General features: G+C 42.8%; 1 protein-coding gene across 1 annotated transcript in view; it reads left to right on the top strand.

Moving 5' to 3' along the window:
• slco5a1 (solute carrier organic anion transporter family member 5A1) overlaps positions 1-12,831 on the top strand; it is a 162,734-nt gene extending 149,903 nt beyond the window's left edge. Inside the window, exon 9 of the mRNA XM_078216292.1 lies at positions 6,015-12,831. Within this exon, the coding sequence (XP_078072418.1) occupies positions 6,015-6,454 (440 nt within the window). The 3' untranslated portion in view covers positions 6,455-12,831. The remainder of the gene's footprint in view (positions 1-6,014) is intronic.
• Positions 12,832-14,806: the final 1,975 nt, after the last annotated feature.

Genomic DNA, 14,806 nt, shown 5'->3' with positions numbered 1-14,806 from the left:
CCCCGCCTCCCCACCCCCGCCTCGCTCCCTCCTTTAAATACTGGTATTGGCAGTTATGATGGCAACAGTCCTATCCTGCATGGCATTGTGCTGACCGAGAGCACTCTGAGCCTGGTGGCAGCGTGTTGAGCTTCATAGCTTCAGTCTGAGCTTCCACTGCAGCCTCCATGTGCCGGGAAGTTTATATTTGTGCTGTAAAGGATGCAAAGGTTTCAGCCATCAGACTGTGCACCCAGCCCTCCCCACAGCACAGCCTCTCCCCTCAGCACAGCCCCTCCCCACAGCACAGCCCCTCCCTCAGCGCAACCCCTCCCCTCAGCGCAGCCCCTCCACTCAGCGCAACCCCTCCCCTCAGCACAGCCCCTCCCTCAGCGCAACCCCTCCCCTCAGCACAGCCCCTCCCTCAGCACAACCCTCCCCTCAGCGCAGCCCCTCCTCTCAGCACAGCCCCTCCCTCAGCACAGCCCCTCCCCTCAGTGCAACCCCTCCCCTCAGCGCAGCCCCTCCCTCAGCGCAACCCTTCCCCTCAGCACAACCCCTCCCTTACACCTTTTCCCTCTCAGATACCCAAGAATTGCAAGAAGCTTGACACCATCCAGGACAAAGCAGCCCACTTATTTGGCACCACATCTACAAACATTGACTCCCTCCACCACCGACGCTCAGTAGCAGCAGTGTGTACTATCTACAAGATGCACTGCAGCAATTCACCAAAGATCCTTAGACGGCACCTTCCAAACCCACGACCTCTTCCCTCTAGAAAGACAAGGGCAGCAGATAAATGGGAACACCACCACCTGCAAGTTCCCCTCCAAGCCACTCACTATCCTGACTTGGAAACATATCACCGTTCCTTCACAGCCACTGGGTCAAAATCCTGGGATTCCCTCCCTAATGGCATTGTGGGTCAACCCGCAGCACGTGGACTGCAGTGATTCAAGAAGGCAGCTCACCAGCACCTTCTCAAGGGCAACTAGGGATGGGCAATAAATGCTGACCAGCCGGTGACGCCCATGTCCTACGAATGAATAAAAAGAAAATCTGGCCAGAAGAAGTTGAAGAACAGGAAAACAACGATGAACTGGAAGAGAAACTCTTACTCGCATACTGGCAGCTAGCAGCAGATACTGACATTGAATGTACTTTCGCGGGTACACGCCTCAGCTTAGAGCTGACATCCGCAAGCAGTGAGACTCAGAGAACAAGCGACCTGCAGCAAGGGTAAGGGACAAAGGTGGCACTGGTGCCAGCTGCAGAGGACTCAGATGAGGTCTTTGATGTGGTGGCATAGAGGAAAAGACTGATGGGTATGACATGAAATGCTTAGTGCATTGGCAAACCTATCGGAAAACCTGCAGTCAGTATTAAGGAGCATGGAGGAGTCTGGCACTAACTTAGCAGAGACCTTGGAGTTCAACTTTTACAGAATGGATTTAGTGGCCAACATTATGAGGAAAATTGCTGACTCTGGAGAATGTGAGAAGGATGATTAAATATGAGGATCCTGTAACCACTGCTGGTTTGAACCACAGCCTCAGTCATGGCTGTTCCAGCAATATAAAGCAATATATCGGCAGGATGCTGCTTTCTCTGGTCATGCATCACTTTGTCCTGCGAGAGAGAGGGAAGTGTGTCAGTGAGTGTGGTGCAGTGTATTTTGGCTGATGTGACTGTCACTGTTGAATAACTGGCAGAATGTGCAAAGTAAGAAGTCTCACAACACCAGGTTAAAGTCCAACATGTTTATTTGGTAGCAAATATCAAAAGCTTTCTGAGCACAGCTCCTTCATCAGAAGCTTTTGGTATTTGCTACCAAATAAACCTGTTGGACTTTAACCTGGTGTTGTGAGACTTCTTACTGTGCTTACCCCAGTCCAACGCCGGCATCTCCACAGAATGTGCAAACTGTGAGATGTGAAGCTTGCAACAAAGCTCATTGTGTGAGGATGAGGTGAAATGATATCAGGCATGGATCATGATTGACAGGGATTGTGGTGAGGTGAGTGAGGGGGTATTGAATGGAATGGTGTGTGAAGCTAGTGCTACAGTTGGTGGGACAGTGCATTTGAAGATGAATTCTCTGACCTTAACCACTCGTGACGACGACTTGTGGCACTGCGTGCAGGTAATATTCTCATGGCATTGACCACCAGCTATGTGCTCTCACTGCTTTTGCCAAGTTTCTCTGGAGAGCTTCGTAGTTCCTTATGGATAGAGAAACTCCCTCCTCCTGTCACCTACTCTATCAAGGTACCCAATGCAGCGTGATAGGAGCTTGGAGCATGCTACTTGCCTTGTGCAATGAAAGTGTTCTTGCTGAAACCAGTTCCAGCCTATGTGGTACTAGTGTCGCACGAATTTCAGCCCTTTGCTGAGGCGTGCAGCCACTCGACAGAGTATTTAGAGCTGGTTGTATGCAAGTAATACACAAATCAGCATAGTATGATGCTTATGTTTCCAGGTCCTGTTTGATTTTGTGGTCATGATGTGGAGATGCCGGCGTTGGACTGGGGTAAACACAGTAAGAAGTTTAACAACACCAGGTTAAAGTCCAACAGGTTTATTTGGTAGCAAAAGCCACACAAGAAAGCTTGTGTGGCTTTTGCTACCAAATAAACCTGTTGGACTTTAACCTGGTGTTGTTAAACTTCTTACTGATTTTGTGGCCCAGGGTCTGATAACCTGCTGCTGAGTAGGAACTGCAATGTGCACTGCCACCCACTGTCAAACCAACAGCATTGCACCTTGCAATCTGGATTATTTTACAGCACAGTATGATGCCCTTCGTGTCTGCGCCAGCCATCAAGCACCTACTTAGTCTAATCCCATTTTCCAGCAATTGGTCTGTAGCCTTGTCCATCCCTGATTGCCCTGGAGAAGATGGTGGTGAGCAGCCTTCTTGACTGTTGTACCCAGCTTTGTCAGGGTAATCCCATAGCCCTGTTAGGTTGATGTCTCAGCGATGATGAAGGAACAGCAACATGTTTCCAGGTCAGGGTAGTGTGCGACATGGAGGGAGCTTGGATATGGTGATGTTTCCATGTGTTTACTGCCCTTGTTTTTCTGGGTGGTGAAGGTTGATTAGATTTGATTTATTGTCACATGTACTGGGATACAGTGAAAAACATTGTTCTGCAGTACTGGAGCAGACTCTATCTTTCCAATGAAACATAAACCAAAGAGGGTTAAAAGATCAGGCAGCAGTATTTAAAGAGAACAGCGTTTGACTAAGAGCCCTCCCTTAATCAAACACCATCAAGAAACTCATTTCCCACAGCACCATTTGTTAAACTTTACCAGAACAGATCCCGCACTGAGAAACAATTCATCAATTGAATTATTTTGAGATGTTTTAATAAAGGCCCTACAGAAACATAATTATTATTAAAGAAAAATTGGAGCATAGAAGTCAGCAGTTGTTTCTCTGAGGTTGCAGCTATTTACGTCTTTGATGTTGAATTCCATTTCCATGACAGCACAATTTTAAATATGACTTCCAGCTCCTTAAAGTTAAACTTGCACTTACTTGTCCAAACCTGAATTTAAAAATCACACTCGGAAAAGGCAAAGGAGGGGAGGGGGGAGCTCGGTAGCACAGTGCCAAGGACCTGTGTTCAATTCCCAGCTTGGGTCACTGTCTCTGTGGAGTCTGCACATTCTCCCCGTGTCTGCGTGGGTTTCCTCCAGGTGCTCCGGTTTCCTCCCACATTCTGAAAGACGTGCTGGTTAGGTGCCTTGACCTGAACAAGCGCCGGACTGTTGCGACTAGGGGAATTTCACAGTAACTTCATTGCAGTGTTAATGTAAGCCTTACTTGTGACTAATAAATAAATAAACTTTAAAGCTTTGAACATTTTAGCACCCAAACTATAGAAAAACATGTACTGGTCTTTGTTTTTAGACCTTACTTTATATTTTTTTGGCGTGGTGTGTTGTTAGTTTTAGAGCATACATTAGTTTTAGAACAAACATGGGCGAACTGGAAATGAACTACAGAAGCAGGCGGCCCTCTGAGTGGGAAGATGCAGCAACTCCTGAGCAGCTGGGAAGGGCAATCGCGCAGATATCCCCTGTGAGGCCAGTGTCAGATCACGAGACAATGCCTCTTCATCAGAGCTGCAGTGCTGATGTCTCTCCCTCCTCCTGGGCAGGCTGAAGGCAGGAAATCAGAATGGGAAATGTTGGGGTGCAGAACGAAGGCTGTGGGTTGGAAAGGGAGGTCCATGGTCACAGCATCTGCAGCTTGTATATCATAGACAGCAGGTGAGCATGTGGTAGGAACTGAGATAATAAAGTTTCACTATTCTCAGTGACTGGATCCTAGATGGTTGTGCTATCACTTAGTTGCAGTTGCTGATGGGGCACTCAGTTTATGAACTCAGAGCACACAGCACAGTCAATTGGTTTGCTTGTCCACTCACTGAAGAACAGTCAGCTACAGCAGGCATGCAGTGACATTATTTACAATGCAAGGCACCCAACTTGCAGCTAAGAAAATTTAGAATAACTCCTGCACTTGCAAAGTACTGTGTGGTGCTTTTAGAGATGTTCTGGTAAGTTCTTGCATTTGACAGTATATGTTGTTGCATCCTCGCAAAGAGTGCAGGAAATTAGGTGACTTGTCCATACAAAGGCTGCAGTAGGTATTGGGGCTGTAGTTGCAATGTCTCTCTGTCTGCAACACCCCAGGGAAATGAAGCAGAGACTGCAGAGAGGGCAACCTCTGCATGGTGTCATGTAGATTCTTAGTACAAAATGCTGGAAATCTGAAATATAAACAGAAAAAGCAAGAACTACTCAGCAGCCCAGGCAGCCTCTGTGGAGAACGGAGCAGAGTTCACATTTCAATATGTTCTTTCACCACAACTAGGAAAAGGCACAGTTATAATCGGGTTTAAGTAAGTGAAAGGGGATAGGGTAGAAAAAGAACAAAAGACAAAGGTCTGTGGCCGGGTGGATGACAAGAGAGATTAAATGACAAAAGAGTTGGTGTTAATGGGACAAATAACGAAACAAAAGATATGCCTAGAGGAGGTGTGAAAGGCAGAATAATGAAAAGCTGTGTCCGAAAGCTAGAATAAGAGTAAGACCAGAATGCAAAGATAAAGGAACTAAAATAGGGACAGTAATGATGATATGAAATTATTGAACACAGTGTTGAGTCTGGAAGACTGTAAAGTGTCTGATCAAGCGGTGAGGTGCTGTTCCTCTAGCTAAAGTTGAGCTTTATTGGAAGACTGCAGCGGAGGTGCAAGGGAAAGAATTAAAGTGACATGTGACCAGAAGCTTGGATTCATGTGGTCTGAATTGAAGAGTTCTGTAAAGTGGTCACCCAACGTGTGCCTGGTCTCCCCAATGTAGAACAGAACACATTGTGAACAGTTCATATTTTCCCCTTTACCTTTTTTTTCCTCACTGGCCTCAAACCCAAGTTGCAGGTGAAGCAGCCATTTATATGCACTCCCTTCAACATAGCGTAGCATATTCACTGCTGAATAGCTGGAGATATGTGAAGCAGCAAAAGGTAGATATGAGGCTGGCATCTTTGCGAAGGTGAGGCCTGAGGACTATTAGTGCTATGAGGACTAGGGACTATTGATGGGTAAATGAGAGTGTGGTGCATTGAGTAATGCGAGATGTTGGTGGTGTAGTGGGTAGGAGATGTTGTCATATGAAGATGCATGAGTTCATCACACTTATTATGGTACTGCTACGAGATCTTCAGAGCCAAACTCTTATTGATACACCTTATTGATTTCTCTGCAGGTTACTTATGGGAGTCTGTCCTTCAAATTAGCATACAAACTATTGCAGTGCACATAACAGTTTGTTAATGTGTACATCTTTTGTTATATAATTATTGTCTAATTATACCCATCAAAATGGTTCAGGATAGATTGAAAGCTCCTTTGTGATTCGGCTAGCTTTACTACTGGCATTTCAGCATTTTCTTTAAGTACATTCCACAAAGCATTATATTGCCTGATATTAATCTAACCTCTCTCCCCTTACAGCTTACATTCCAACTCCAATCTACTTTGGGGCTGTGATTGACACAACCTGTATGCTTTGGCAACAGGAATGTGGAGTTATTGGCTCCTGCTGGGAATATGATGTCACGTCATTCAGATTCGTCTACTTTGGACTGGCGGCCGGCCTCAAGTTTGTGGGTTTCATTTTTATCTTTGTAGCCTGGTACTCAATTAAGCAAAAAGAAGACCACTTGCAAAGGTGGAGACGTAGAGCCTCACCCATAAGCACTGTCAGCGAACTGATCAGTAACCCAGGGAGCCGGCACAACTATGCACAGACTCGATCATGTCCTGCCTTTCAAATGAAGGCTGAAGACAGTGAATATCTAAGGCAGTCTGGATCAGTCCAGCATGTAGCACAGACATTTCCTGGGACACTCATAGCTAAGAATACGCGGGATGATATGGCAGTTGATCTTTAGGTGAATTCATACATATATGCCGCCCATAGGGCATTTAGTTGTCAAACACAAATACTGACGGTTGTTTTAAACTTTAGTTCTTTGACTGAAGCACCCTTTGGGAAGTTTCTCCAGGTAAACCACAGAACCTGTGCCTTTTTAAGTTAAAAAAATGATAAACACTGACCAACAGGAACAGATATATGAACCACAGCACGCTAGAGGGCCAGATACCTGAACATAATTAGAAATCTCAGATACTTGGTATCATTTTTAATCTTACAGAGTGACCATTTGCACTCACAAAGTTGTTAATGGGAGGAAAAAGAAGCAGAGATAGTTGGTGAACAAGCAGAGAAATGAAATAGAAGCAATGTGAGGCATTTTGTTTTGACAAGCTTCCATATAATTTTTAATTAAATGCGATTCTTTTCTGTTTTACGTGATGTGTTAGAAATCTCTGCTTGTTCAAGCTGCGAGCTGTTAGAAGATGCACAGAGGGTAGATTTCTAACTTGGTGCTGGGGCATAAAACTGCCATTGAGATGGGCAGCCCATGTTAGAAGCTGCCTCCCTGTCAGCTCCATGGTGTTTCTATAAAGTGTGGCCAGTATTACGCCAGATGGCAAATTGGAAATCTACTCCAGTGTCACTCAGCTCAAATAAATCATGTGCAAATAATCATCTTTTTTAATGCAATTATTTAAAACCTTGGTAAACATTTTACAAGACGTTAAAGTATTACATCTTGCAACAGTAAAACAAAAAATGCTGGCAATTGAAAAAGTATCAGATTTTGACAGCCTTGCTCTGTACTTGCAATATTTTCTGTTTTTGTTTCCAATATCTGTGACATTGACTTGTGCCTTTGCAGGGTGGGTAGAAACCATAAATGCCCATCTTTGGTAGCCTGGCAGAAGATGGAATAATGACCCAATTCGGAAGAGCAGCACTCACACACACAATAGGGAATAAACCTGGACATTTCAAATGCAACGCACAGATTTTCCAGCTCCCTCCCCGATGGCATGTTTTACGGTGGCGGAGGCGGCTCACCATTGACCACTGGCAGGATCTTCTGGTCCCGCCCACATCTACAATGGTTCGATGGCTCACCTGTCCTGCCACAGCAGGGGCCAAGAGTCACCTTCGACGGGACCGGTAGATCCTGCCAGTGGGAAGGGCTGGAAAACTCTGTCCTCAGTACTGCCATGGCCACCCAGTGCTCAAAATATTCAGAAAAGATATGGACCAAAACCTGTAGATAAAAAACAAATCTATAAACGCTACAAGCGAGAAATAAAAACAAAGAATGTTGTAAATAAATAGCAACGTGGTCAGCATCTGTCAAGAGAAAGGGACACACATTTTTCAGGTGAGAGCTTTTATCGATTCTGGAATAATAGCTTGTCTTCCTCTTTTGGATTCCGATTACCTGTTGTGCATTTTTCTGTATTTTACATCAGGAAATATTATATGATCTATGGGATACCAGCTGGTTACTTTGTCTGGAACAAAATGAAGGAACTGTAAAATTAAACGAAAATAGGTACAGACTGTTATGCTATAGCTAATCTACTCTGCTTTACCCGTATGTGCAATCTGTCCTATTGTGCCACCCTGACACCAACTTAGTTTGGTACGAATAGAAACATGGAGAAACATTTCCCTGACTGTTCCGGTAGATTTCTGCTGCAAGTCTGGCGAACTTCGAAAAGACACTGGGCGTAGTCACCTTTGAGAAGGAGGGAGCTTCCTCTTGTGTCTAACAAGGCAGACATGCTTGAAGGAAGAAGGCCTCCATACCTGATATTTGCTCAGAGCCAGGAAGAGAGAGTAATAGATGTTGAAGTTTAGGATGGGGATCCTCAAAGAGTGAGTTCCCGTCACATCCTACCAAATTTAATAGGAGGATGTCACTGTAAACGCATCTACAGTTTTTCCGGCCCAGAGGTTGGTTGCTTGTCAAATGAAAATAACTTGCAAGGCAAAGGTCAGGGAGGTCGGACATTTCCAGGGGGCTGTCAGATCGAATCGGATGTTGTTGTGGAGATGCAGATATTGTAGTGGAGGGCAAGGTGGGGACTGAATCAAACATCATTGGTGGATCCGAGTCCTCATGCTCTTGGTGACTAACGAGCAATGCACTCTAAAGCCACATACCTCAAGCTGCTGGGAATTCTGACCTTCCAAGTGTTAAAAATAAGAATTGAGTTAAAATGGAGGTACACAACCTCCTAAACAGATTTTAGCGACTGGCCTGTCTCCTGGAAGCGGACTGCTTGCTTACCCCTTCTGCTGACCCACCTCTGTTAAAACTGGAAGTGGGTGGCATGGAGTTGGATTCAGGAGCTCTTGTTGCTTTACCTTCTCTCCTGTTCCCCCCTCACCCCTTCTTGGGGATTTAAACTCCTCCCCAAGTCTCTAGTTTTAATGATGACAATTTCCAGAAGGCTAGAATTGGAGACTCAAGCCACAGACAAATCTTGGACAACCAAAGGTAGAGAGAGTTTAGAAGTTTGCGGACATGGTCCTTTACACGGGATGCCCAGGGGCTAACGCACAAGATCTCCAGCCTTAATACTTACCTTGCCCTGGAGTTACCAGCCATTGCTGGAGGCCAAAGTTGCTCTCTAACACATTCTAACGTAGCACCAGCTAACATCATACAAATCCAGGTCCCCCCTATTAATGCAGAAGGCTCTGTGGGCATGGGGCTAGGCACACAATGCCAGCGTGACTTCCTGTGCCGTTTCAAGGACCATGGGTGAAAATTGCTTGTGGCTTATTTTCTGATCTGGGCTGGGTGGCTTGCTGGGTGTTTCCCCAACAAGGAGGCCTCATGCTCACTTGCATTATTTGGGTGAGTTGCTGGCATTTGTTGCACCTCCAAAAGCAGCTCCCTCATTTCTAAAAGGTGTATTTCAGGTCATTGGCCCCAAAGGTTAGTCCCAGGATGTAGTGTTGGAGTGATAATGGAGTGCGGGATTGCCAATTAGGATACTGTGGAGTGAGGGCTGTTCCTGGCCCCATCAGAATTTTTTAAAAAAATTTATTTTAAAAATCTCACCATTTGTCAGCAGTAGCTGAGGAATCCGGAATGGAACAAGTCTGACTCCCGTTCAGCTCTGCACTGTCCGATTTCCCGCAGCGGGGCCTAACATGGGTGTCAGGTCCCTCGTGTACATATGTCAGGGGTTTACCACCTGTTTTAAGTAGCCTGGAAATGAGTTAACCCAATACCAGGTCAGATCTTTAGTTCCTGACATTGGTCACTGTTGTGCTTGTTTTACATTTGTGAAAACGCTGGAACAACATTCATTTCCTTCCCCTCTATCTTGATGGCCACATCGGTGATAAATTGTCCACAATATTTCCACTCTGATCATTAACACATTTGTCAGTTAAAGTAAATGACATTTTTTGATTACTTAAAAAAAAAGTGCTTTTTTTTGTTTGTTAGCTTGAGTAATGCACCAATGCATTTTAATGCGGTTCATGTTGTAGCATCATGTGATTGTAAACAAACAAGGACAAATATTGCCATGAATTATGTCATCAACTTATGTTCCTTTAAATATAAAAATGTGAGATCCGAATTTTATTAATATATATTTTAACAGGATGTCAAATGGGTAATCATTAGATCTAGAAATGACCATTGGTTATTTTAACAGTTGAACACAACATGGGCAAATTACATCCCTTTGCCCACTATTTTAACACAGCTGTTCATGTGTTTATCTTGCATTGTTTAACATCTCCAACAGAAGGTTGCCTTAACAGTGTGTTAAACATTCATCGGCTAATATTGCCACAGCAATTTATAGGCTTAGATCAGGATCAAGTTTGGTTTTAGTCCATTATTACTTAGAGAGGTAACTATCAAAGGTGTGCACAGCAATATATCTTACAACTGTATTAGAAGCACATGCCAAGATAAAAAGTATTGTTTTCATAAGTGAGATTGAAAGCAAAAGGGTCAAAGTTTGCAAGAACTGGCAGACAAGTTGTTTTTGGTCTCCTCTTTGCAGCTATTTCACTTGAGGCATTCTGAAGAACTGTCCACTGGTAACTATATATAACCACTACATTTGTTGGATTTGGTTACTTAGCAAATGTCTTGGTCCTTTTTAACTTGAATACAAAGCAAATAGAATAGGACTTAATAAAAACTCGTCATTGCACATAATAGCAAGAAAATATTTGGATTGGAATATGTAATATATTTCCAAAGTTTTTTTAAATAATTGTAACACACTTTTTTGTTATAAAAAATATAACTGATGCAGGAAAACTTTGAAATACTTGAATATTGAAGCGCAATATTTCATGCATGTTTACTACTGTTTGTTCTGCATGCACTTTTTAAGTTTGCCTTCCTTCATGACAGGAAGCTGCCTGGACAGTTCTCATGCTGTATTAGACAGACTGTAATTTATCCGACTCAAAATTATTTAACATAATCTGTAGAACAATATTTAAATTGCATACTGTCACATTAGTATGATTTCTAAAGGCAAGATGTTTTTCACATTTCGACTCTTTAGATCTTGTAGGTACTGTAAAAGTTAGTTGGGTGTAGTTTAGGAAGGCCTGTAGCAGATAATTCTGTTGAAACTGTATAGTCAAAGTCAGCTAGTGAGCTCAAATGTATTTAATGATTGCCGAGATTGTTAATTGGAGCAGCTTTTAAACCCGCAGCTCGTCTTAAAGTACTGATGACCCTTCTTCCATCATATATTATAAAAATCTTTTTTTTTAACACTAACACCTTTTATTACTTTTCTCTGATCCCAATCCTATAAAGTCCCATTGGTCTCTCTTCCCTTTCTTGTTATGTTCCAATGATCTAAATCTGTCCCATTCCTAATGACTTTAAAAACATTTTAAATAAAGATGTAATAAATTGATGATGAGGAGTAGAGATGTATGTGTATGTTTTCTGGCCCATGGCATGGCCTGTCACTCAGGGCAATGTACTCATGGACATCTATCTAATATTACATCCTCTCCTCTCCAGACAGCACATAATCTAATGCTATGTTCAACAGCAGTTCTTGTGTATAAATACTGTAGATCAAGGACAAAGAAATAGATAAACAACAAAAAAAGACATCATTATGCTTAATAGAAACTCTTAATGCTGCTGTGCTTTTACTGTGTGGGGAGTAAAATATCACTGATCTGAAATTCTCTAATTGATTTGATCATTGATACGTATTTATCCAGGTTGAATGAGTGATGGCTTACAGTATGATAAAATTCCTAAATGTAGTGCAACTCCACTTTTGTGGTCAGGTTTGAAAATGAAAGACTAGGCAGTTGGCGCTGGGGAAAAGTGGTTGCTGAAAGTAGGTAATGAATGCAAGTTATACTGTATTTTAAATAGCTCTCTTCAATTTAATTAGGATCTCTTTGTGGTTGCGATTTTTTTAGGAAGGTGGGAGTAAGAAAGATATGTTAGTGCACATCATATCCTTGGCTTAATGTCATGGCCTGCAATATATGCCTCGGATTAACTGTGCCAGAATTCCATAGTATCTTGCTCCACAATTATCTTTTTTTTCTTAGCTACCTACTTTTTTTTGCCAATTTTGCTTTGCCAATGTTATATCAATGCAACCCTAAAGGTGGTGATTCCTTGCTTGGATTAAATGGGTGCCGGTTCCTCTCAGGTACCTCACACAGTTATTCATTTATGTGTGCAGAGAGTGAACATTGGCAGGTTACTCAACTAGCAGAGCTCCACGGCGGAGCTCAATCCATCCTGACTTAACATTTCCAGTAGGGGCCACTGGATAACAGCCAGGACCTAGAACATGACAACTTTATTCACCCTAAGCACTGTAGAACCTTTACTGCCTTCCTGGCTAAAATCAGGTAACCAAGCACACGCACTATATGCCTCAACTACTCACTGGATTCAAAATAAGATGAATTAAAGCAGCAAAGGTTTATTGAGTGCAGGTAAATTAAATTCTTATACAATTTGTGTAGTGGGCATTTTTAACCAAACACATACCTCTACCAGCAACATCAACATCCTCCTTCCACAGGTGGAAACATTCAATGGGAACACAAGTTGACTTGTACTTTTCAAAACAGTGTTAAAACAATCACATCAATTGTACTGGATATATATGCGGTGTGCTTGTGATGAATAAAAACATGGGAAGTGACTGATTCAAGTTCTGTTGTTTTTGGAGTATACTCTGTAGTCAATATTTGAGTTTTCTAAATAATTGGTTTATCAGTGTATTTATTTCAAAGACGGTGATAATGATTATTGTAAAGCCTTTAATTGCTTCCTTTTGTTATCAGGAACATCTGTAAACATCATGTTCATTAACAACCTGTTTACAATAAATACTTGATATGTTGTCAATAAAAAAGTGCAGGTGGAATAATTGGAGCATCTTGAATTAAATAACTGAAAACTTGGGAAGATTTTAAAGTTATGTTTTATGCATATGACACACACAATCAACATTGTGTTTTAAACATTGATATTACATTTATAATAGAGCTGTCTTTCCACCAACAACTTCTGGAAACTCACCGAAGAGATGTAGTCCTCTGAAATGTCCCATGGCACCATTTTGGAAAAGACCAAGGGATTTCTTCACAATGGCTTAGCCAATATTTAACTCTCAATCATTGAGTCAATCAGATTATCTGATCATTATCATATGGCTGTTTGTTCAGTGCTAATTGGTACATTCCAACAGCAACTACAATTCAAAAATACTTCATTAATTGTAAAGTGTTTTGAGAGATCCTGAGATCATTAGAGGCGCTACATTAATGCAAGCCTTGTTAAGATGGCTCTGTAGAATCTGTTTTAAAGCAACAAATTGAAATTGTTGATCAAGCTTGCTATGGGCTCTTTAAACATGCTATGGTGAGTCTTCCACTCTCCCACCATCACTTAGGACAGAGCCCACCTCTCCCCTTATGAGGGAACCAAATGGTCATTCTGATTCCTGTTGAGTTCTCTTACAGCAAGGGAACAGTAGAATCCCCATAGAATTTCAAACCCCCATTGTCCTGCTAACTGACAATGATCAACCAAGCAAAAGTAAATAAGTATTAATATTTATCTCGCTATTTGTTGGATATTCCTCCAAATGTAAGGACTACTCTGTCTGCTACAGTCCCCCACTTCACAGTCAGCATTTTGGGATATTTCTGAGAGATGTGTTCAAGGTGCCTCAAGATCAAGTCTTTATTTTCTTTGATTAAAAGCCCATTTTAGTTCTTGTCATAGCTCACACAACAACAACAACAAAAGAGGGGCCCAAACTAATCAAAGCTGACATTTTCAAAATCTTTAATCACAACCTTTCCTTTTTCTGTACTCATGCAATGAGATCAACTGATATACATTAGATTTCGTTTATCTAACTGTATTTATCCTAAATATCCAAGAATGCTGCGTTATTAAGGATGACACAGTATGGAAAGATGAATTAGGAGTAGGCGTAGTCCTTCAAGCCTGCTCCACCATTCAAAATAATTATGGCTGATCGGATTCTGGGTTCAACTCCACTTTCCTTCCTCTCTCTTGATTCCCTGAACCTATCTAACTCGGCCTTTAAAATATTCAATGACCTCCACTGCTCTGTGGGGAAGAGAGTTCCACAGACGGCACAGTGGTTAGCACTGCTGCCCCACAGCGCCATGGACCCGGGTTTGATTCCTGATTTGGGTCACTGTCTGCGCGGAGTCTGCACGTTCTTCCTGTGTCTGCGTGGGTTTCCTCCGGGTGCTCTGGTTTCCTCCCACAGTCCGAAAGACGTGCTGGTTAGGTGCATTGGCCATGCTAAATTCTCCCTCAGTGTACCTGAACAGGCGCTGGAGTGTGGCGACTAGGGGATTTTCACAGTAACTTCATTGCAGTGTTAAGGACAGCACGGTGGCACAGTGGTTAGCACTGCTGCCTCACAGTGCCAGGGACCTGGGTTCAATTCCGGCCTCAGGTCACTGTCTGTGTTGAGTTTGCACATTCTCCTTGTGTCTGCGTGGATTTCCTCCCACAGTCCAAAGACGTGTGGGTTAGGTTGATTGGCTATGCTAAATTGTCCCTTAGTGTCAAGGGGATTAACAGAGTAAATATGTGGGGTTACGGGAATAGGGCCGAGGTGGGATTGTAGTCGGTGCAGACTTGATGGGCCGAATGGCCGCCTTCTGCACTGTAGTGATTCTATGATTCTACTAAGACTCACGACTCTCAAGGAAAAAGAATTCTCTGTTGGAAGGTGTTGACCATATGTTGGTAGGTCTTATTAAGATATTCATAGTCTTGGGTAGGCCAATGGTTAGTATTTATTAACTACTAGAAACTATATAGTTACAGTAAAGGTCCAAGCTG

This window comes from Mustelus asterias, chromosome 7, assembly GCF_964213995.1.
Source record: "Mustelus asterias chromosome 7, sMusAst1.hap1.1, whole genome shotgun sequence".
NCBI lineage: Eukaryota > Metazoa > Chordata > Chondrichthyes > Carcharhiniformes > Triakidae > Mustelus > Mustelus asterias.
The sequence above is the reverse complement of the archived record's forward strand: the minus strand, read 5'-3'. Positions and strand labels throughout refer to the sequence as shown.